Genomic DNA, 23465 nt, shown 5'->3' with positions numbered 1-23465 from the left:
CTTTGAAAATCTGAGAATAGTATAAATAGAAGTGGCTGAAGTCCCTGCCTTTTACCCTTCTGGAGGACAGCAATCTTTGGGAACTAAGTCAGGAAGGGACTCTGCATCTTCAGAGCTGCTTCTCTTCCTCTTGCCTGTTCTGACTTCAGGACCTGGACCTACCTCAATTGCCTTTGCTGCTTGTTCTTTTGCTTCAAATTCCACAAACACAAATCCCTTTGGATCTCCAGTAGACTTATAATGTGGTTTACTTATATAAACAACATTGCCACATTTCCCAAAGACTCTTTCAATCCAGCTGTGATTAACATTTTTGGGAAGTAACTCCTATGATAAATTAAAAGCAATATTAAATAGTTTTTCACAATCCTTATATTTTCAGAATGTCAACAAATTTTTAAGTTAAAAAAAAGAAAATCTGAATCTTCTGAGAGAGTAACAAAGCAAATGATGCAAAATGTTAAAACCTGGCGAATCTGTTAAAAGATAAACAGGAATGTTTCTTTGTAAGATTCTAGCAACTTTTCTGTAAGCTTCTAATGATATTTCAAAATAAGGAGCATGTTAAAATAGAAAAGAAAAGGGATGAGGACTGGAAACAAGAACTGAATTTACTACACAGTTCTGTAATTCTGGTAGCAATGTCTGTTGTTACTGGTGCTTAAATACTTCAGAGTAATCCTTCATTCCAGATTTCCTCAGCTCTTCTGATTAATCAATATTAATTTGTCTTTCTTTTTTTGCTATCTGTAGTTAATATTTCTATTTCTCTCTTCCCAATATCCAGTACCCCTTCTTATGCTAAAAGTGTCAAGATTTTCCTTTGGATAGCCATTCTTCTCCAGTTTTAGATCTTACATAAGGGTGGGATTCAAGAATGAAAATGTAACCCAGGTACAGCATCTTGCAGATGGTCAACAAAGAAGGAGCAAGTTCCTTTAATAAAGTTTAAGTAGTTAAGAAAAAATCCTAACTGATCTTGCTGGTTTTGCTGTCTTTTACATTTTGCTTTTAAAAAAATGTGCTTATTAGGACTATATATATATGTGTGTGTACACACACAGAGGGAGACAGGGAGAAGGAGAGAGTGCAGGGTGAGTTTACTATAGAAAAATTACATTTTCTGCAAGAAGAGTTGATTCTCTTTCTGTTTTTTGAGTTCTCACCTTGGCTCAATATATAATTCCTCAAGTCAAAATATTATACTTAGGTAGGTAGGGCAATCTAAAATAAAATCCCAAGGATGAGAACCTTCATTCTTTCAAACTTTGTTGAACTGTTATATTGCAAAGGATAACCTCCTGTTTTGGATTTTGGCTTATTTTGGTCCTCTGCAGAATGACTACATAAATGAGCCCCAGGAGGCCCATGAAAGGCAGTATGTTACTAACAGGGGCAGAACCACCCCGTACTTCTTTTGCCATCTATTGATTTACCCACACTATAGCTCCAGGTCTTAAAACCTTCTATTCAAGAGAAAGGATGTGGATATTTTTATAAAATCAGTTTGTGTGTGTGTTTTAAGAAAAGAAACCTAGAACTGTCTGCATTACAAGCATGACTGTGAAAGGGATTTTGTTCAGAGGAAGTGAATATTTTCGGCAACATTCAGAGTCTAGTTGCTCCAAGAAGTCCTAATGTACATCTTTTTTGCCTTGCTGAATCTTATCTACTTCACCTCCTTAAAATGCCAACCCATGGGCTGGGTGCGTTGGCTCATGCCTGTAATCCCAGCACTTTGGGAGGCCAAGGGTGGCAGATCATGAGGTCAGAAGTTCGAGATCAGCCTTACCAACATGGTGAAACTCCATCTCTACTAAAAATACAAAAGTTAGCTGGGCGTGGTGGCGCGTGCCTGTAATCCCAGTACTCAGGAGGCTGAGGCAGGAGAATCGCTTGAACCCAGGAGGCAGAGGTTGCAATGAGCCAATGAGCCAAGGTCGCACCACTGCACTCCAGTGCTCCGATCTGGGCGACAGAGGAAGACTTCATCTCAAAAAAAAAAAAAAAAAAAAAAAAAAGCCAACCCATGGTTTATCAAATCTACAAAACTCAATGCAATGTGCATCACTCCCTTTCTTCTTCCTTTTTCTCATTAACTAGCATCATTGCCCTCTTTGGCAACTGCACAGTTAGCAGGTATTGCCAGAAAGATTCTATTATAGACTGTTGACTCTTCTGCTCCCTTTTTCGTCTTGCTAAGTTTTTTTTTTTTTTTTTTTTTTTTTTTTTTAGATGGAGTCTCACTCTGTTGCCCAGGCTGGAGTGCAGTGGCATGATCTCAGCTCACTGTAGCCTCCGTCTCCCAGGTTCAAGCAATTCTCCCACCTCAGCCTCCCGAGTAGCTGGAATTACAGGCGTGCACCACCACGCCTGGCTAATTTCTGTATTTTTAGTAGAGATGGGGTTTCACCATGTTGGCCAGGTTGGTCTTTAACTCCTGACCTCAGGTGATCTGCCACCCTTGGCCTCCCAAAGTGCTCAGATTATAGGCGTGAGCCACTGCGCCTGGCCTCTTGCTAAGTTTTTAGGGACTGTTCTAATACCCTTTAACCATCCCTCCTCTTTTTTTTCTCCCCTCCCTTTTTTTTTTTAAATAAATGAAGCCTTTAGATTGGTTTTAGTTTTTCTTCTTACCTACAAGTTCCACTGGCAGGTTGAGGCCCTTGTATGGTATCCAGTGATAGACGTTGAATCCATCCTTACTGGTATTTGCTCCTTGGAGGTGAAAAAAATAAATGTTTTATAAAGCTCAAATTGGCCTTATCAAACAAAACATCTGCTAGATCAGTGAATGACTGGTGACAGCAGGAGACAGCAGTGCTGGCCTCTCCAATAGAAGTCACTGCAGTTAATGGAAGCTATTATGGGAAAATTCTGGCACGAAGTTTTCTTTTTCTTTTTTTTTTTCTCCTTCAGACAGCTAAAATTTTTTAAAGAAAAAATGTATTCAGTTGCTAGGGTAACTGTGGTTTCAAAACTACCATTACAAAAGCCAGATATCACATATCAAACTACCAAATTGTTAATTTGACTGGTATTTTAAAATAATTGCTTGAAAGAGATGTTTTCTCCTTATCTTAGCTATAGAGAACAGAGGGAAAGGGAGATCAGGAAAAAAAGAAGAAAAAGGGAGAAAAAAACTGATAGATTTGTTTAAGAAATGTTTTTGCCTTGCTAAATATTTGTTGGAAATAAAAATTATTTTACGTTATGGATACATTTGCATGCAGGATTTATTTAGTCAGATTCAAAACATAAGGAGGATACTGGGTTATTGTGCTTTCAATTTCTCTTCCCGCATTTCAAGCCTTGCCTGGGTTTTAAGTGAACAGTTTTCCATGGGTACTTGGTAAAGGAACTGGTTACTTAGGGGAGTCGTGCATGTTCTGAAATCTTTTATGAGTGATTATGTTTTTTCTGTGTCTTGCTTTTCATCACTTGATTTAAAGTGAATATAATAAAGCCATTAAGTGCTTGGATTCTGGAATTGGTCATATCTTGGACTAAATTCCTTTTCTATCCCTTACTAAATTCCTTCAACCTCTCTGAGTTTCTTCATTTGTAAAAAGAATAAGGCCAGGCAAAGTGGCTTACACTCAACATTTTGGGAGGCTGAGGCGGGTGGATCGCTTGAGCCCAGGAGTTTGAGACCTGCCTGAGCAACATGGTGAAACCCTGTCTCTACTAAAAGTAAACAAATAAATAAATTGCTGGGCAAGGTGGCATGTTCCTGTAGTACCAGCCACCTGGGAGGCTGAGATGGGAGGATCCATTGAGCCCGGAAGGTCAAAGGTGCAGTGAGCTGTGATTGCACCACTGTTTTCCAGCCTGGGCGACAGAGTGAGACTTTGTCTCTAAATTAATTAATTAATTAATTAAACCTTTACATATAAAAGAATATCAGCTGAGGGCTGTGGTGTGCATCTGTAGTTCCAGCTACTGGGGAGGCTGAGGTAGGAGGATTCTTTGGGACCAGGAGTTTGAGCCTGTAGTGCATTATGATCCCACCTGTGAATAGCAACTGGAGTCTGGCCTGGAAAACGCAGTGGGACCCTGTCTCTTAAAAAAACAGGGTGGGGGTGGGGGGAGGATGATATCAGAACAGATAAATTGCAAGGAAAGGAAAAGAGAGAGAATAACATATAGATTGAAAGACACTTGGGAGGTATATTAACTAAATGCAATGTGTGCATGTTTAGATCTGATTTGAAAAAAAATAGTAACTAAAAAAATCATTTATGACACAACTGGGGAGACTTGAACATTGATTAGATATCTAATAATATTAAGGAATCATTTTAAATGTGTTTAGATATAATTATAGGAAAACATGGTATTGGTGGATTTTTGGTGTTTTTTCTTTGACATTTGGATGCATACCGTAATATTTACAAATAAAATAATATGATATCTGAAATTTGCCTCAAAATAAGGAAAAGGGAAATGGATGGGATAGAGATGAAACAAGTTTGGCCATGAGCTGAAAACTGTTGATACTGGGTGATGGAGATAGAAGGGCTCATTAAAATATTCTATTTCTAAATAAGTATTTGATTTTTTTTTCAATTTTCAGACAGGATCTTGCTCTGTCACCCAATCTGGAGTGCAATCATGGCTCACTTCAGCTTCGACCTCCCAGGCTCAATCTATCCTCCCATGTCAGCCTCCCCGGTAGCTGGGACCACAGGCACACACAACCACGCTCAGCTAATTTTTGTATTTTTTATAGAGACAGGGTTTTACCATGTTGTCTAGGCTGGTCTCAAACTCCTGGGCTCAAGGGATCTGCCCTGCCTTGGCCTCCCAAAGTGCTGGGATTATAGGCTTGAGCCACTGTGCCCAGCAGGTATTTTCTACAATAAAAATTTTTAAAAAGATATCAGTAAGACTCACCTGGTAAGGTTACTGTGGGGATTAAATGAGATGCTGTGTGTAAAGCACTTGGCAGAATTCCTGGTATATAATAATTGCTCAATAAATATTAGCTATTATTTTTAGAGACAAGGCCTCCTCTTCCCCTCCTGCAGAACTATGAAAGCCAGACCATGAAATTTGTGGCTGACTGGAGCAGCTAACCTTACTCCTTCCAAATCAGGCAGCTGCAGGCTGTCATTGCATTCATCCTCATCCAACCTTGCTTCTGTACTAGGCCCTGTGCTTCCCACACACACACTAAAATTCTGTTTTATAGCGGCTGTTGGCTTTGCCTTTAGTTTCACTGTAAGTTTTAGCTGGGAATGCTATTTCAGTGGGAAATGGAAGGCAAGAACTTTTTTAGCTCAACTATTAATAAGTATTGAGCACATTGTTAGGAATTTTCCTATATAGTTTTATTTAACCTTCATAACAATCCTTCAAAGTCGAAATTATTAGCTTCATTTTAGAGAGGAGGAAAGACAAGTTTCAAGGCCTGCCCAAGGTCACAGGGCCTTAAAGTGGTGGGTCTTAATTCACACCCAGCTCCTGAGACCTCCAAAGGGCTTGTGCTTACCCAGGAGCCCTGGCTATCAGCTCTCTTGCCTTTCTCTTCCTTATCCTAGCTTAAAAACAACTGCCATTCAGAAAAGGTTAAGTTGACATTCCTAATCAAAAGAGTCTGGACCAGGCGCAGTGGCTCACACCTATAATCCCAGCACTTTGGGAGGCTGAAGTGGGTGGATCACGAGGTCAGGAGTTCGAGACCAGCCTGGCCAAGATGGTGAAACCCCCGACTCTACTAAAAATACAAAAAATAAGCTAGGCGTGGTGGCGGGCGCCTGTAATCCCAGCTTCTCGGGAGGCTGAGGCAGGAGAGTCACTTGAACCCGGAAGGCGGAGGTTGCAGTCGGCCGAGATCGCGCGGCTGCACTCCAGCCTGGGCGACAGGGTGAGAGTCTGTCTCAAAAAAAAAAAAAAAAAAAAAGAGAGAGAGAGAGTCTGACATCATGTTTATCTGTACTGTAGAGGCAGAGGCAGCACTGGTTTGCAGCCCAGTGGTAAGAGGTCTGCCCAACTGATGGGGAGAGTTACAGGCTTAGGAATAGCTTAGGCCGGTCAGAGGGGAGGCTCTGAATGTAGAAATAGAAAGAAAAAGGTTTTCGGGATTGCACTGACATTTGTGTTTCATTTCCCTCTTGTTCCAAATGCTATTCAACTTAAGGGAAGAAGAAAGCAGGGAGAGATACCCTATACGAAAACTGTTCCATTCCGAAAATTAAAAACAGCCAGCTGCCATCAAATACCATGGGCCCTTATATTCAAATTTCAGCTGTAATTTAGTTGGGAGGTTGCAATGGCACCCTAAACTGTCAAATGATGAGTTGACCCCAGAATCCTGCTTACATAAAGCAGGATAATTCCATGCAAGGCGGGTATCTGGTTACAACTGAAGTTATTGGTTGTTTATGTCCGACTTGTCCAGGAATGGAGCAGAGAAAGAGGAACCAGAAGAAAGAGAAACTCGCGACAACAGAGTTGCCGAAAGAGAAGTGTTGGCGCCTCAAACTTGAGGATCAGCTTCTTGGGCCCCACTCCAAGGTGTCGCGGCGGTCGGGTTCTTTCCGCCGCCCCCGGGAAGATTCTCAGCTAACCCTTTCTCCGCCGAGACCCAGAGGGCCTCGCTCTGACACCACTCCGGGAGCCAAGCTACTGTAAGGAGCTGATACCACCCCTCGCCGGCGCGAACCGCCCATCTCCCCAGACCCGCCCACCCCCTGCTGCGCATCCCTGACGTTCTAGCCCGGCGAAGATCCTCTTAAATTAGGAAACAATAGCTAGTTAGGAAGAAGGGCAAATAACCCGCACTCTGCGCGCCCAATCGTGGCATTCTTGGGAGTTCCCCGCCGGCAAGGAACTCTGCTGCTCCCGGCAGCTGCGGAAGAGAAAAGGGAGCCTGCGTGCTGGGGCAGGGGCGTCGCGAACTTGGGGCAACCCACCTCCAGGGCCCCGCCCCCGCTTTCCCGCCTGCCGGGGACCCGCCGAATGGGGAACCACCCTCCTCCCTGAGGCAAATTTGGAAGGGGAGGGGTCCAGAAGCTGTAGAGCCGGGGCGCCAAGCGCCAGATTCTGCCGCTCAGAAGTCGGGGGCAGTCCCCAGTCCCGCCTGAGGCCCCCGCGCTCACAGCGCGCTCCGCCGAGGGCGCGGGCCAGGCGCGCGGTGTCACCGCCACGAAGTCTTTTACTTGCCCTTAAGGAGCCGGCCCTCGACCCCTTGGAGGGTGGACATTCCTCCCATTCCCTCCTCCCCCTCCCCCGGGTCAGCGAAGAGACGAGAAATTGAGCTGGAGCGATGATTCCGCGAGCTCTGTAATTACGCACACACTGAAATCTTCACCGTTGACTTAAGTTACTTGGCGCTGCGAGGACTGGGGCCCTGCATATTGATTAAATGCAGCCTCTATTTACCTAAACAATAAATGTAGAGATTAGCAACGTTCACTTGATCACAATAATGGGATTGACAATTAAGGGTCAATGCATCCCAGATGTAGCGGAGCCTATGGGCTGCGTGCAGCGGGCAGAGGGCTTCTCGGAGAGGGACGCTCGGGCAGTTGCGGCGGCGGAGGTGGTGCAGAACAGGAAGCGGCGCGGAAGCACAGCGGGAGGCGGAGGGGGACGCCCATCCTCGTCAAGGTCTTCAGCCACCCCGCCCGGGAGGCTCGAAACTGGCTTTGGGGTACCTGAATGCCCCAACTCCCAGGGAGACATCTGGAGCTCGGAGCCACCCTCCCTGCGGCGATGGCACCTGCCTCAAGGCGGTCTCGATGCTGATGCCTGGCTGGGAAGGAGGATGGACGCCGCTGGCATGTGCCCTGGTAAGTGTGTCTGCTTGTCATCAGTGTACATTCTGCATGTCGCAACGGGGCGAGGGAGAGGAGCACGTGTCTAAAGTGCACGGAGCCTTCCTCTACCCCTATGTATATACCCTTCAGTCAATGTTCCAAGAAGCGGGTCAGGACGGAGGGTATCCTTCTGGATTTGGAAGGGCGTGGGTTTGACATCGGTGGGTGTGACGGGAAAGTCCAGCCTGTCAGGGTTGGGCTCTACAGTGGCCGAAATCAAGAAAGCATGGACGTGTCGGCCCAGGGCTGGCCTGTTTCCGGACATGTCACGGGGGTGCTTCGGTCCTCGAGGGGAGTATTACGATCTATCTTTTTTTCTCACCCTCTCACTGAACTGTAGGGTTCTGAGAAGAGGTTCTAGGAAGGAGAGAGCTGAAAGGAACTAACTTAGAAAAGAACCCAGGAGAGTGGAACATGGGGTAATAAAAGACAGATGAGCACAGTTGGGTGTGTGTGCGAAATCATGATCCACCTGGAAGGGGTTCCAAACCCTGGACTGCCATCGCATACTGCCTGCAAAAGACACACGCATGTTGCTTCTCTGATATTTCCCTCTTCTCTCTGAGCCCCATTATCAACCTGGAAGGCTTCTCATTCCACATTTAGACACAAACAAAAGGATTTGTCCCAGACACTCAAGAACAAGCCAGGACGAAGCCCTTTCCCGCCAAACCACGAAGGCCTGGAAATAAACAGCGCCTGCCCAGGCTCTGGGCGCGCGAGTCCGAGAGAGGACTTGGGTGGGAAGAGGCTCTAGAAGATCGGAAGGGGTGGGGGGAGAAGCTTGGAAAGAGAAGAGGGAGGAGGAAGAGGAGGGACCAGCAGGGCAGAGTGGGACCTGGGGTTCTGTTATAACCGCCCTTCCCCGCCCACGGTCTTTCCATCCCCTGTTCCCCTCCCCCATTTCAGAGCTGAAGGCCGACTGTGGGAGGAGGAGGTTAAACAAAGGGAATCCTCCTCCTCTGGGACGGGTGAAGTGCGTTTGTCCTCTCCTTGCAGGCTCTGGAAAAACTGGCAGGAATTTCCTTGTCGTGAGAAGATGGACGAGTGTGTCTGCAGTCGAGGAGACAACTACAAACAGACTTTGGGCAGGGAAGGCGGGCGGGCGGGGGTGGGGGTGGGGGCGGGGGCCAGCTTTGATCACTCCAGCTCTGTTGTAATTTTGTCTTCGCCAGATAGATTAGCTGGAACCGCCAGCCCTAGCTTGGAGTTCCGTTCCACGGAGTACCCTCCCTCCCCACCCCCCGCGTCGTCTCGCGCCTGGAGCCGGGTCGCCGCTCCTTCCGAAGTCTCGCTGGAAACTTCAAGGGCTGATGGTTCTGTGTTCCTGACGTAATTAGGAGGCCACGCAGCTCCCCAACACTCCGTTAAACAAATATGTAAGTCGTCCTCCCTCTCTCTGGGGACAGACTCTAGGGAAGGAGGCAGCTGGGCCCGCTCCGGGTGGTGTCCTTGGCTAGCGGAGTGGCGTCGCTGTGACCTTCCGCCGCCCCTCGGGGCCTTGGCCTTTCTAAGTTCTTCCTTAGGAAGCGGAGAGAGAGAGGCAGAGAACGTGCACCTCGCCACCCACCGGACAAGCTGAGAGGACCTTGTCTTTGCTTGAAAAGTTTTCTAGATAAATCGCTCGGGTGGTTCTAAGCTATGATGAACCAGAGGCTGGGCCCGGTTCTTCTCCAGAACAGCGTGTGGATGTAAAGGAGATGAAATCGTCCTCCCCCATTGCTTTCTTTTTCTTCCCCATATAAATCAGTCATATAATTCATTCGCATTGTTTAAGGTACATTGATCAATCTAATGGCTTGTAATAGGCTCCTAATTGCCACTTGCAGAATCCTGCAGGCTCGCATTTGAACAGGGAAGGTTCCAGGCAAGTCCACCTGAAGCTTGAGTTTGGGCGATTACAGAACCCAGGAAGAAAGTCTAGATGGCACGGTCACTCCGGTCTCAGTTCTACAGGGGAGGGAAGAAAGGGGGTGTTAGTGGGGATATTTGCTGTTCATTTTTCCCCCAATCTCCCTTCCAAATCTGTCACGATTAATGAGCAAAGCCCATGCCACAATTTATAGATTATTGTGGACTGAGGATCATTTTGTTGATATCAGACAAGAAACTTTCCTTACTTGCATCCTTGTGTCTGTATTTACAGTAAAAACTTCCTTAGTCACAAACAGATATGCATTTAGCCATACCTTTTCTTTTTACTTACTTATTTTTAATAAAGCAACATCAGGAGTTGTGATAGGAAATAACATGGGGGAGGGTGTGTTAAAGGGAAGGAAGGAAAAGCCAATCTTTATCCCAGAGTGTCCTGGAGGTATGCCTACACTCCTGTTTAACATCTTGTGGTTGTAGTGCCTTCTCCAAGCCCTGGATGGAGGACGAAAGAGTTGGAAGCCTCCTCAAATCTGCCTATGAAAGGGTAAAACTGAGGAAACTGGTACTCTGGCTAGGAGAAACTGAGTAATGATCAGAATCCTGGCCTCTGGCTTTTCTTGATATTGGTTCAGGTCTATGTGAAAAGATTGCTTTAATGTCTCCAAAGGTGGCTCCATTAGAGTTGGCTGAGACAATACGTGTGCATTATTTTGGAAGAGATGCTCTTAAAAAGAAGAAAGTCGCTACAGAATGCCACATTTGTTTAGGTCTAAGACCCTTCTTTGGTAGTTGCTGAGGGAGGGAGGAAAGTAAAACCCCAAGCTGAATAGGCCCCCCATAGTTTCCGAGTGATGCAGTAAACAAATCTATGATGCTTGTTGAATAATCTTCCAATAATTGCAGTCATTAAAATCATCACACAGTCTACAGTCACCTTCCTTCCTTTGACACACCAGTCTTTCCCTTAATTGTTAATGCATTTTGGGCTCAGATAAACAGATCAAGGCAAGCTTAAAATATGTGGGCCAGATACATCTAACAGCAGAAAATTAGTTGTGTAACAAATGTTTGGACTATACTTAATAGACTAGGGGTTTTCAATTTCTTCAGCAGACCCTACAGAGGCAAGAAAGATTTGCATCTTCTACCACTGCTAAATAGCAGTGACGCCTCTGAGATACAAAAAAAAAAGAAAAGATGAAAGTCCCATTGGCCTATTGAATCTTCCTTGCTCTTTCATTTGCAAGGGTTGGGCTGGAATTAGGACATTACAGAACAAATATTAAAGGAAAGCTCAACAGAAACTGTGGGAGAGTTCCTCAATTCTTAATTAATTTTCTCCATCCATTTGATCTCAACAACTGGTCCTTTAAAAAATATAAATATGTGTTAACTATAAAAGATTCCCTGCTAATCAAAGGCTGTATTTCATTTTCACCCACCGCTGACAAGACTCCAACTGTGGAAAGGATTCACCCGACTCAACAGGCACTATGGACCTTCCTGGGCTTCCTTCTCCCTTGCTCATGACAGGCAACATTGGTACACAAGGGCAGCTTTTTCTTTTTTTAACTCAAGTTATTAATGTATCTCTGCAACTCCCACACTGTGCTGACCTGATAATCACTGCTCTAGTGAAGATCATGCAAATGAAAAGCATAATTAATTGCACAAATCATTTAAAAAGGAGCGCTGTGGCTTAGCAAATAAATAAAGGCAGTAGGGAGGACAGGTCAGATAAATGCTTTTTATAGGCTGGGCTCCCTTCACCCCCAACCCCTCCTCCTAGTCCCGGTGGTCCAGACTTTGACTGCAGCCAGCCTGGCCAAGGCGAGCACCTTCCGTTCCTCCTCCCCCAATGCCTCCCCTTCAACCATATTCCAGAGTCCCCCCAACTCCACCTCACCCCACCCCAACCTCATCCCACCCCAGTGGTGTATATCCACTGCTAAACTCTGTGCTAGGTCAAAGCTCCGGGGAGACTGGGCAGTCACTTAATATTTAACCAACTACTATATCTAGTTATTCAGAAAATAACTGGTCCTCCCAGTCGCCACTATGTTTTCTGCGCATCAGGGAGAAGCATTTTATCTGTGGCTTAGGAGGTCCAATCCTTCCTATCAGCGCTAATGACCGAATTGTTTCCCTGGCTTTGCCTTCTAAACACAGCAACTTGAGCAGTTGCTCAGATCAAAGCTCCCGGGAGAGGCTAGATGGGAGAAACAATATTTGTTCAAAGGAAGTGAACTCTTCCCTTTAATTACCCTATTCTTCTTTATTAGGATTCGTATTGAATTTTTTTTGCAAAAAAATTATGTTGATTTAACCATAGTGTATTTATGATGTAAATATATTCCAAGATGAAAACGTCACGGATCAATTGTAAAGGACCCGGATACATAATTTTAAAAAATCAGTTTCAGTGTATATGAGGTTCTCACCCCACTTTCGCTGCTCAGTCAGATTTGTTTATGCAGAATCGACATTTAATAGTGCTAATTGCACTCCAGTTAAATTGCCCTGATTGCAGAAAGGGAAGCAATTTTCGTGCTCTCTGTCTGGGTTTGGAAGAAATTGTTTTATATTCACCTCTTTATAAAGAAGTGGAGATAAGGCACCGGGGCCTTCGCACAAATTGCACTTAGGGGCTGACTGGCAGCATTCAGGCGCTATAATAGAGCATTATTTGGCCGTTTTGAATAATGTAAAGCGTTTGCTGAAAGCTATTCTCCTGAAAATTGCTTTAACTTTTAAAAGGGTGATGATTCACTCCAAACCAGGCCTTTGTTACATTGTCATTATTTCCCCAAATGTTTTAACAGTCAGCTCAACACTTTAGCATAACACATTGATCTTTGTTTAAAAACTAGATTTTTTTAGAGGATGAAAAAAATCTGTCAGACGAAAAAAATCTGGACTTCCTCCGAAAGATTTCCTTGGGGCCCCACCTTAGAGTTGAAGTGGCCCGGGTGTTTGCCTGCGTTCGTTTGGAAGATTTCCCTAACTTTTATTGTGATGCAGACGCGTGTATCTAAAGGAATATGCGAGTGCCCACGTCTACAGTCTGACAGCTGGAACTACGGGAAAACGGCGGGAGGGGGAGGGGAGGGGACCCGAGGGGAGGAGGAGAAGAGGAAGGCGAGCAGGGCGCCGGAGCCCGAGGTGTCTGCGAGAACTGTTTTAAATGGTTGGCTTGAAAATGTCACTAGTGCTAAGTGGCTTTTCGGATTGTCTTATTTATTACTTTGTCAGGTTTCCTTAAGGAGAGGGTGTGTTGGGGGTGGGGGAGGAGGTGGACGGGGGAAACCTCGGCGTTTCTCCTCCCCGGGCTGCACAGGGTGAGTCGGAAACGCCTCGCTGCCACTTAACAATCCCTCTATTAGTAAATCCACGCGGAGACTCTATGGGAAGCCGAGAACCACTGTCTTCTTCCAGGGCAGAAGTCACCTGTTGGGAACTGCCCCCGGGTCCCCCTGCTGGGCTTTCCGGCTCGTCTAGGCGGTCTGATTTCTCCTCAACCCTCCACCCCGCGTCCCCCAGGGACTTTTCACACCTCCCCACCCCCATTTCCACTACAGTCTCCCAGGGCACAGCACTTCATTGACAGCCACACGAGCCTTCTCGTTCTCTTCTCCTCTGTCCCTTCTCTTTCTCTGTCATAATTTCCTTGGTGCCTTCGCCACCTTAAACAAAAAAGAGAAAAAAATTAAAGAAGAAGAAGAAAAAAGAAAACATTCTGAGCCAAAGTATTTTAACAGGAATCCAAGAAAGCGACCCTCATAGCCCTCCCCACCCACGGAGTGCGCCAAGACGCACCCAGTCTCCATCACAGGGCCGAGAGCAGTGCCACTCTGGTCATACTTTTAGGTCAAGAGATCTTGCAAAAGAGAAGAGAAAACACGGGTGGCACAGTTCCACATCCTTGTCATTTGCACCCGCTCCGCGACAACTCATCGTTTGCACTCGAGGGTTTGGGGTTGGTAGTTTAATTTTTTTTTTTTCCTAAGAAGCAGGGTGTGGGTTTGGTGGGGAGTGTGCTGTGTTAAAACCAGCGCCCAGGTCTGCCCGAGGGCGCTGGTATTTCTGGTTCAGAAACAGCTTCTGGTTACCCTGGAGAAGAAAGAGAAAGCGGGGCCCAGAAAGAGAAAAACAAGCAGTTCAGCGGTTGCTGGGGGACTCGAAGACGCACCCTGGTCTGTTTGAGGACACCTCTTTTCACATTGACAAGGTCCAGGGAGGACTTCAGGATGCTTCCAGCCTGCAAAATGTGGGGGCGCCCACGTGTGGCCTGGTCCTCAGCCTTCCCGGGTGAAAATCCTGGAGAGATTTCTTGGGCACGTCCGTGAAAGCAGGGCACTAAGGTGGACCCCACCTCTTAACACGGCGCACTTGCCTTACAGACGAGACTCTAGGCCTTGGCAGTCTGGAGTGGGAGTGGGCTGGAGCTGGGACAAGAAAATTCCACTCCAGGATGAAACGCGACATGCAAATCTTCACCGGGTTAAACAAACAGCCCAGCAAGCCGCAGCTTCAGCGGAGGTGGAGGTGGGGGCGGACGCCGCTCGCTCGGGTCTCTGTTTCCAAAGTTGTTACAATGTGAAAATAAGCGGCTTCGTGCAGCGTGTTGTATGGGCTGATGCCTCCCACCCCCACGCCAGCCCCCAGCAAAACCCGGCAGATAATCAGCACATCCCACTGTTTAGTCATATTTGACAACTGGGTTAACCTGGTATCTTAGCGCTGGCGAAACCGTACAAAGGGTGCCCTCAATTACCACCAGAAGCCTCTAGCGTGAGTGGCACTTGTATTACCCCCCGGGTCAGAGGCCAGAGCGACAATTAGGAAGTCACTTATACCGCTGGGGGGAAATGGCGGGATACAGCAGGCTCCAGGCCCTCCCAACAAATCTGTGGATGTAGATCTGTACAGAGAGGCCTATTCCGCTCCTCTCGGAGGAACTGTCCCTTCGTGCCCACTCCCCAGTATAACCGTGAGAGTAACATTGAATCTAGTGGAATAAGGAATTGGGTAGAAGACACACGAAAATGATTTAAAAAAAAAAAAATCCCAAGCAAGAATGATAGATACAAGCTGAAGTTGTGTTCTGTAGGCAAGAGCCTGGACACACAAAGTGAGGGCTGACATTTCCGTCTCCACTTGGGCCCTGCTGGTGCGGGCTGTGCCTGGGTGTCTCCTCCTCTCCTGCCTCCTTTCCTACAAGTGGGGAGTCGAGTAGGACTGTCAGCCCTAACTTGCAACATCTCGGGGTGGTTTGTGTGTGGGGGGGTGCTTGTGGCCCGGTTTCATTGGTACTTAAACCTGGCTTGGTGCGTGTGTGCAAATTTTTAATTGCACTGTAATTTCTTCAGTCCCCAGCCCGCCCTCGCCCCCCACCCAAGTATTCCCCCCTTACTCCCCCCCACCCCCGCCGCCCTAGCTAGCAGACTTGACTGGCACGCGCCGGGAGCCCGGGCCCGGGCCCCTCGGCGCGTCTGATTGGCTGCGGGGCAGCTCCCGTCTGCTCTGCCTGCGCCCTCATTGGGTGAGAGGCGCAGCCAGCGGCACTTCAAAGCGGGTGCTCCTAGCACTTAGGCTGAGTTTAGCCGGCGGGAGCCCGGAGTCCGCTCGGCGCGAGCGCGGGGACGCGGGAGCCGCGCGGGACCCAAGCAGTTTTTCCGAGCAGCCGCCAGGCTCAGCCCCGCTCCCAGCCTCGCTGCGCAGCCAGAGACCTGCTATGGCCACGTCTATACTCGGGGTAAGTCGCAAGCGCGGCAATGCATTTGCTTGTTTTAACCGGAGTAATTTTTCGTTATGGCTTCTGGGGTCTGCGGCTCCCGAGAAACTGTTGCTGCTCGACTGCAGCTTCAGCTTCTATTAGCACTTTCCACATTTCTGGGACTGATTTTTTCCCAAGTTTTTGGAACCCAGCAGATGCCTTTGCAAGAAAAGGTCTTCTTAATGAGGTCCTTTTTTACTTGGTTTCAAAGAAAAGCTAGAGGTTTCTTTTCTTCCCCTCGTGATTTATACCCCACCCCCCGCCTTGCTTTGGGGATTTTGTTGCAATTATGCGACAGTGGTGTTTCCAGAAAACAGTCTTAATCGTTTTGCAGTCCATCTAGTCACGCTAATAAATATTTACATTTCTGCGGCTCCCCAGTTCGCCCGTGACTTTGAAAATACGTCTCTGGCCGCTTATCCTCGGATTGTTGTTTTCATAATCGCTGTGTTTGTGTGTGTGTAAACTTTAAAACCAAACGTTTTCTATTAATAAAGAAAAGTCAAGTCGTAGCCACCCTGGGAATGCTGCAAGTTTCGCCCGTCCCTGGCTGCTGTTTCGGCCGCCTCCGCCCTCGCCCGGTGTTTGTTGTCTCTGGTCTCTGTGTTTACCTTCGCGCTTCACCCCGAAGGGCGACTTGGGGTCTTCTGGGAGAGGAGCCGGTTTACCGCAACAACCCAAGTCCGGTTGTAGTCAGGGTTGCAGTGACTGAGGCAGGGAACACGGAGGCATCTTTGATTTACAGCCTCAGCGAAGAGCAACTTTCCGGCCCCCGGACCTTCGCCGCGGTGATGGCCACTGTCCCGCGCCCGGTGCAGTGACTCTTCCGCGGGCGCGTGGGGAGGAGGCGCGAGACGGGGAGCTAGGGCCCCCCGGGAGCAGCCGCAGGGGACGAGGCTGCTCACGGGTGCACTTTCTTTCTTCCCCACTTCCTCCTGCCCTCCTCCTCCTTGCTCCCTCCCCCATCCTACCCACTTTAGGAAGAGCCGCGCTTCGGAACGACCCCGTTGGCCATGCTAGCGGCGACCTGCAACAAGATCGGCAACACGAGCCCGCTGACGACGCTGCCGGAGTCGAGCGCCTTCGCCAAAGGCGGCTTTCACCCCTGGAAGCGCTCCTCGTCCAGCTGCAACCTCGGCTCTAGCCTCTCGGGCTTCGCGGTGGCCACCGGGGGCCGTGGCTCGGGCGGCCTGGCGGGCGGCTCGGGCGCCGCCAACAGCGCCTTCTGCCTGGCCTCCACGTCGCCCACGTCGTCCGCCTTCAGCAGCGACTACGGCGGCCTCTTCTCCAACTCCGCGGCTGCCGCGGCGGCAGCGGCCGGAGTGTCCCCGCAGGAGGCGGGTGGCCAGTCGGCCTTCATTTCCAAGGTGCACACGACGGCGGCCGACGGCCTGTACCCGCGTGTGGGCATGGCGCACCCGTACGAGTCGTGGTACAAGTCGGGCTTTCATTCGACGCTGGCGGCCGGCGAGGTGACCAACGGCGCGGCGTCGTCGTGGTGGGACGTGCACAGCAGCCCGGGGTCGTGGCTGGAAGTGCAGAACCCCGCTGGGGGGCTCCAGAGCTCGCTGCACTCGGGCGCCCCCCAGGCCTCGCTGCACTCGCAGCTGGGCACCTACAACCCCGACTTCAGTTCGCTCACGCACTCGGCCTTCAGCTCCACCGGTCTCGGCTCCTCCGCCGCCGCCGCCTCGCACCTGCTCTCCACCAGCCAGCACCTGCTGGCCCAGGACGGCTTCAAGCCGGTGTTGCCCTCCTATTCGGACTCCAGCGCCGCCGTGGCAGCCGCCGCCGCCAGCGCCATGATCTCGGGCGCCGCGGCCGCCGCCGCCGGGGGGAGCTCAGCACGCTCTGCCCGCCGCTACTCGGGCCGCGCCACCTGCGACTGCCCCAACTGCCAGGAGGCGGAGCGGCTGGGCCCGGCCGGGGCGAGCCTGCGGCGCAAGGGCCTGCACAGCTGCCACATCCCGGGCTGCGGCAAGGTGTATGGGAAGACGTCGCACCTGAAGGCGCACCTGCGCTGGCACACGGGCGAGCGGCCCTTCGTGTGCAACTGGCTCTTCTGCGGCAAGCGCTTCACGCGCTCGGACGAGCTGCAGCGGCACCTGCGGACTCACACGGGCGAGAAGCGCTTCGCCTGTCCTGTGTGCAACAAGCGCTTCATGCGCAGCGATCACCTGAGCAAACACATTAAGACGCACAACGGGGGCGGCGGGGGCAAAAAGGGCAGCGACAGTGACACGGACGCCAGCAACCTGGAGACGCCCCGTTCCGAATCCCCCGACCTCATCCTGCATGACTCCGGAGTCAGTGCAGCCCGGGCGGCGGCAGCGGCAGCAGCTGCGGCGGCGGCGGCGGCGGCGGCCTCCTCGGGAGGCAAGGAAGCAGCATCTGGCCCCAACGACTCTTAAGAGACCGGGCGAGAGGCGCGAGCACGCGAGCGAGTAGAGACACCGAGAACGAACGAGAGGTTCGGAGGGCGAGAGAGTGGGGGACGGGAGGGCAGGGGCTTCAGTGACGCCCCCGGGGCACCGGCTGGGCGCGAGGTGGAGCCGCTGAGGGTTCCCGGGCTGCGGTTCGCCCGCCGTGCGAGGAGCTCCCCTCGCCTTCCGCGCTCGGATGAGAATCGAATGCGTGGTCCGGAAACAAAAGCGAACCATCCTCCGACACAAACACTTTAAAAACTGTACTCCCAGACGTACACATACACCGGAGACCTGCAACCACAAGCACGCACACTCGCGCGCGCACACACATACCACTCGCCCAAACTTCTCGAGCGAAGAGCAATACATAGAAAGGCTCCCTCTTTGCCCACTATCCACCTCCCTCCAACACCCGTCTCTTTCCTTTTCTCAAAAACAAGCCACCACCCAGCCAAGGACTGTCAGAACATTTGAAAACAAACGGGACCGATAAAAACACCCTTTGTGTGGATTATATTATATATAAAATGCTCCAAGTCCTGCCTGATGTCTACTTACAATGAGACTTTTCCTAAAAAAGGAAGCATCGAAAGGCTTAAGGTGAGATATTAAACTGGAAGTCTAGCGACAGTTTCTCTGTATTTCATAACATCTGTATAAATAGGGTTCAAAATATTGTGTTCTCTTTTATTTTCTTGTAAATGTTCATTCGAATAGAGTTTTTTTGGGTGAATCCCTGAAATTCAGGGAGTTTTTTTAATTTTCTGATGCACTTTGTGAAAGTCAGTATATATGTAAAAGATATTTAAAATGTTGAGTTATCATTTCACTCACAAACACGTAAGTTAAGGTCATCTAAAGAAATTAAATGCGTTTATCTGTATGAAGAAAATCTTGACATATTTTCATTTTGGTATTATTAAAGGACTCTGAACAATACATTTCCTTTTTTAAAAATCCTGTTTCCCCCTCAATAACCTTTTCGTGGGTCGATATTTTTTTTTTTCGGTTGGGAAAAAATTCCCTTAATGTTAGTTGTAGGTAATGTAAAGTTTATGTGGGTTATAAAAGCCATACTACATATACGTTTTTGAGAAGTCAAAATTATTTATTTGTATATCAACAGCATAAATTAAATTGGGTTATAAGGACGTGTAGTAGCATTGCTTAATGTGAAGGCTCTCAAAAGGTGACATTTTAAAACTCTGGAGCGCCTAAAAAATGCAGAGGTCCTTGGCAGCTTTAACTGGGGAGGTGCCTAAACCTCTGGGAGGTGTCAGAGAAAATTCTGGTGGGTTTGTTTGTTTTTAAAAAGTGATTTAAAAACAATCTGTGAAAGGAAAACGCTTTAAAAAAAGAAGTCTTTAGCTCCCAAGGCCCTGTATGTTGGAAGGCAACTCAAGGGAATAAATCGCTAGAGTCAATACCCCGGAAAAGACATTTCATGCCTAAATGAAAATCTTGTTAAATGTTATTAATTTTGACTTAGAGCACACAGCAGCCCCCTGTGCCTTGTATTCCCTTATTAGGGATTCATGTCTTATCAAATATCTAATTAATCTCCTAGACATCATTTGTTCTGGCCAACTTTATCTCAGCTGGTCCGCGGGGAAAACTCCAAATATTCTCTGTGACAAAGCTCCCTTGAAGATCTTTTTAATTGTCTAAATTAACTGCACCAAATTTGCATGTCAAACGGTAAAGGGCAACCTGAGATAAAATGTAAACGTTTTAAAAGCTCCCAAACTAAGCACTTGATTTGATAACTAGGCTTTTTAATGTTATGGAAGACAACTGCTCCTTTCCTTTTCAAAGACGGCTGATCTATGCAAATAGTGAATTGGAAATGCCTAGGTCCCCGCGCCGTCAAATGGCCCTCGCAGGTTATTTGAATATCAGTGGCGCTGCTTCTGAAAAGGTTCAAGGATGCTCTCTGACTTCTTTGTGATTACTCAGTGCGGCGTCTTATTCTGAAGAAAAAAACTCAGGAATAATTAAAGGCTGGGATCAGGCCTGGGAACACATTTGGGACAGGAATCTCATTTAGACAGTCTCTTTCAAAATAAGGCACAGTTAAATTGACCAGAAGGCAATTATTGAAATGAAAATTATTTTCACTCTCTTTGTCTTCTGACCACCAACTTAACAGCCCTAGTTTAAAAGAGGGAGAAAAGAGGGAGAGACAAAAAGAAAATTGGTAAATGAGATAATTTCGCAATTCGAAAAAATGTTAATTTAGAAAATAAAGTACATATTTACAGAATAAAAAATATTTCTAAAAGACTTCCCACACAAGAGGAAGTACAAGCGAAGTCAGCACCAACATAATTTTTTTCCATTTTTGATTACTGTCCACCTTGGGAATTTGAGCGAAGGTTTTGATTTTTAGGAAAGAAAAAATAAATTCTTGTTATTAACAATCATCAAAATGTTTTCTCGGAAACTGTTCTGAAACACCAAGTCGCAAAGTAGCGATAAAACAGAACGAAGGTCCCCAGCAGGGAGTTTGCAGCGTGACATTCAATGGCTTCTTCCTTCTCCTTCTCGAGCTCCCCGCAGCCAGGCTGCCCCGCTCTTCTTCCTGGAGTTTTTCTTCACTTTGGCCTTTTTCTCTCCCGGATCAAGCTGTTCATAACCGGGAGCACCCCACTCCCAAAGCGCCTCTGGTCGGGAGATGGTCTTCTGGAGAGCCAGCTGGTAGGGGCGCGTTTCCTGGAGGGGCTTCGGGCCGGGGCACTGGAGGCCCAGAGGGTGCCTGGCGCGTTTGGGGGCCGCGGGCTGGCGGCGCGGGGTAAAGGGTGTGGTGGGTCTCCCCAGGAACGCGGGCGCCCGGGCGTCGGGCCCAAGCAGCTTTGTTTGTGGTTGATAATAAAGGCAGATCAAAGGGCCCGGCTGTGCAGGTCCCGCTGGCCGCGCGGCTCCCTCCGCAGGCCAGTGATCAAGGCCTGTGAGCGCTGCCTCTGCCCCGCGGGTCAGCGGACGTCCATCACCCAGGCTCCTGGGAGCGGCGGGCGGCTGCCCCGGCCCGAGCGTCCAGCCGGGAGATAGCAGTACACGGAACCTGAGCCCAGAGGGAGCGGGGCCCCGGGGCCCCGGCCGAAGCCAACAGGCGAAAAGAGGGCCTAGGCCCCCTGCCTGTCCTCCGCCCTGCCCTAGGCGCCCCTGGGGGCATCGGGAACCTTGACTTGAGCGGGTGGCGACCGGCCGGCCGGGGTTGACCAAATTGGAGACAGCGCGCGTGGGAGGCGAGAGCCCCCCAGTTAGAACACGAGTTCGGTCCCAATTGCGGTGGGTCCGCGCCTCCCCAGGGCCACTTCGGGGCCCCAGAGGCCTGTGCCTCTCCGGCTCAGGGGCCAGAAGGAGCTGGAGGCGGTGGCCAAGGGCCCAAACTCAGAGGTGGGTAGCGGCCTGGAGGTCCGCGCGGGCGGGGGCCGCGGCCTGGGGGCGCAGAGTCGCGCCTGGGCCCGGGTGAGGGCAGTGCGATTTCGAGTTCCCCAGTTTCCCTGGCGTTTCCTGTCCCATAGCTTCCAGCGCAACAGAGGAACGAAAAGCAAATTTTCCTCCGCCCTGCGCCCACCCAGCCACGATCCACACCATTCTCCGGCGTCTCCTTTTCTGACACCAGTTTTCTCCCCTTAGAATGAATTGGGTTCTACCTGACAAGGAAAAAGAAAAAGAAAAGAAAGAGATTTTCTTTCCTCGAGGCGGGAAACAACATTATTTTGATGAGATTAGATTGTGCACCTGAATGGCGTGTCTGGACCTTCCGTCAAATCGTTACAAGTCGTGTAAAATTGAATTTCTTTTTATTCGGATGGAAACTTTATTTATTTTAACTCTAATCTTATTTGCATCTATTATCTGTATTCACCAAGGCTCTCTTCCACTACAAAAATGCAGATGAAGTAAATCTCACATAAATCCCGCCCATTTGTGTAATTGGTATACTAAGTGTTTATTTTAAGTGAGAATAATTTAGCTACAAATTTTCTTAAGGAATAACATTCTTAACACATTAAAAAAACTGAAAACTCTGATTTGCTTTTATGTTTGACAGTAGCTCTTGATTCCCATAAGAGGAGCTTGGCGAGTGCGGCTCGCTGGCGCCACCTAGAGCTCCGAGGCGGGAAGGCCGCCGCCTGCCCGGCTTGCGGCTGTCAGCGTGTGGAGACCGGCTTTTGCCGCGAGCAGCAGCAATCAAGCGGATCCTGCGAAGAAACGCGAGGGTTTGCGTTCCAGCGGGGAACGAACCCTGCTATTGGGGGTGGGGAGCACTACTTGGCAGTGGCTTCTGGGCAAAAGGGTCGTTTCTGGAACGTGCTAACTGAAAATCCAAACAAAACAAAATAAGGACCGGTTGGCCCTGGTCTTAGAATTGTCGCATTTAACATCCTTTTCAAGGCAACTTCAGGGTCTTCCAATTTAAAGTTGAGAGCGCTGAAGCGTTATCGGCAGCGACGTGGACCCCAGGATGTGGGGATCCAGCTGTGGACGCAGACCCCTACGACTCTGCATCCGCGGCTCCCGGCCGGCAAGGCCCGCGTGGACTATCCGGGGCGGGCTGGAACCAGGCCGATTCAAACAGGTCACCAAACCATCCCACCCTACCACCCTCCCGTGGACCATCAGGGAGGCAAGGGACCCGCTGCTTTCGCAGCCCCAACCCGAGGCGGGCCAGAGCAGCCTTCTGCCTCGCCTTCGTCCTCCGACGGACACCCCAGCCAGAGTGGGGCGCGGGGGGCTGCTGGGCAGGCAGGAGTCGGGTCTGGCGCGCAAGGCCCCCGAGGCGGCGAGAAGCCCCCAGATGCCCCGCTCCAGGCCTCCCCGAAGGGTGCGCACATCCTCCCGGAGCAAAACGACCCCTTTTGTCCTCTCCTTTTCCCTTTGAAACCCAAATCTGAAATCGGGTAAGAGTTGGGGGCGTTGGCCAATTTTCTCTCCTCTCAGTGCATCGTCCTACCCCCGCCGCCCCTTTCCGTCCTCTTCCAGTCCACTGTCTCCCTGACCCCAACCTGTCTTCGGACTACGTGGAGTGACTTCCTCCTCCTCCATTTTTGTGCCCCCCACCTCCCCAGCGCGTATTTATTGTATTTTAATTTAAAAAGCGACACCTTCAAACCCTGCGCCCGAGGCGGCTGAGGCGCCGTCACCCGCAATCGAGAAAGCCCGGCCAAGGCGCCTGGGTGCTGGGCTCCCTGAACTCGCGCCGGGGAGCAGCAGCGCGTTTCCGGGGACTCGCAGCCACCTTTGCGGCGGGTAACTCGGCTGGGTTTGTATTTGCTGTTTTAATACAAACCCCGCCGCACTGCCTATTTCAAAGATGTGCTAATTACTACTTGGATAGCAGGGCGCAAAGTCCTTGTCCATTTCCCAGTACAAAGTAGGTTGCTAGAAAATTTGAAATTGCCTTTCAGCCTAAAGCTGCCTTACCTGAATGTCATAATTACAGTAATTATGTACATCCAAATTACATGCTAATTAAATTAGAATCAAATCGTTCTAAATCGAAATCAAATGAGGTAGTGAAGAATTAATCAATGACAACATAAATAGAGAGCTTCCTTC

The 23465-nt window shown here is 49.3% G+C and overlaps 1 protein-coding gene and 1 long non-coding RNA gene across 3 annotated transcripts; both read left to right on the top strand.

The window, feature by feature from the left end:
* The first annotated feature begins 6411 nt into the window (after window positions 1-6411).
* Window positions 6412-11002, top strand: LOC104658418. 2 transcript variants are annotated; one of them, XR_004053302.1, is made up of 3 exons: window positions 6412-7796; window positions 8823-9202; window positions 9653-11002. It is a non-coding gene; the product is annotated as an uncharacterized LOC104658418 (long non-coding RNA). The 2 variants fall into 2 exon arrangements; XR_747431.2 differs by lacking the exon at window positions 6412-7796 and having other exon boundaries at window positions 9095-9202; window positions 9339-10889.
* Window positions 11003-15299: 4297 nt separating this feature from the next.
* On the top strand, window positions 15300-18839 carry SP9 (Sp9 transcription factor). Its single transcript, XM_010352959.2, has 2 exons — window positions 15300-15453; window positions 16455-18839. Exons 1-2 carry the CDS (start codon window positions 15433-15435, stop codon window positions 17883-17885), a joined length of 1452 nt encoding a protein of 483 aa, XP_010351261.2. The 5' UTR covers window positions 15300-15432; the 3' UTR covers window positions 17886-18839.
* Window positions 18840-23465: the final 4626 nt, after the last annotated feature.

This window comes from Rhinopithecus roxellana, chromosome 14, assembly GCF_007565055.1.
Source record: "Rhinopithecus roxellana isolate Shanxi Qingling chromosome 14, ASM756505v1, whole genome shotgun sequence".
Classification (NCBI taxonomy): domain Eukaryota; kingdom Metazoa; phylum Chordata; class Mammalia; order Primates; family Cercopithecidae; genus Rhinopithecus; species Rhinopithecus roxellana.
Note: the sequence above shows the minus strand (reverse complement) of the source record. Positions and strands in the feature narration are given on the sequence as shown.

What these genes read in the sequence shown, in the direction of transcription:
- SP9 (XM_010352959.2), top strand. Translation starts at nt 15,433, where the DNA reads ATGGCCACGTCTATACTCGGG. An exon ending in TGGCCACGTCTATACTCGGG is followed by an intron (nt 15,454 to 16,454) that starts GTAAGTCGCAAG and finishes TACCCACTTTAG; the next exon opens with GAAGAGCCGCGCTTCGGAAC.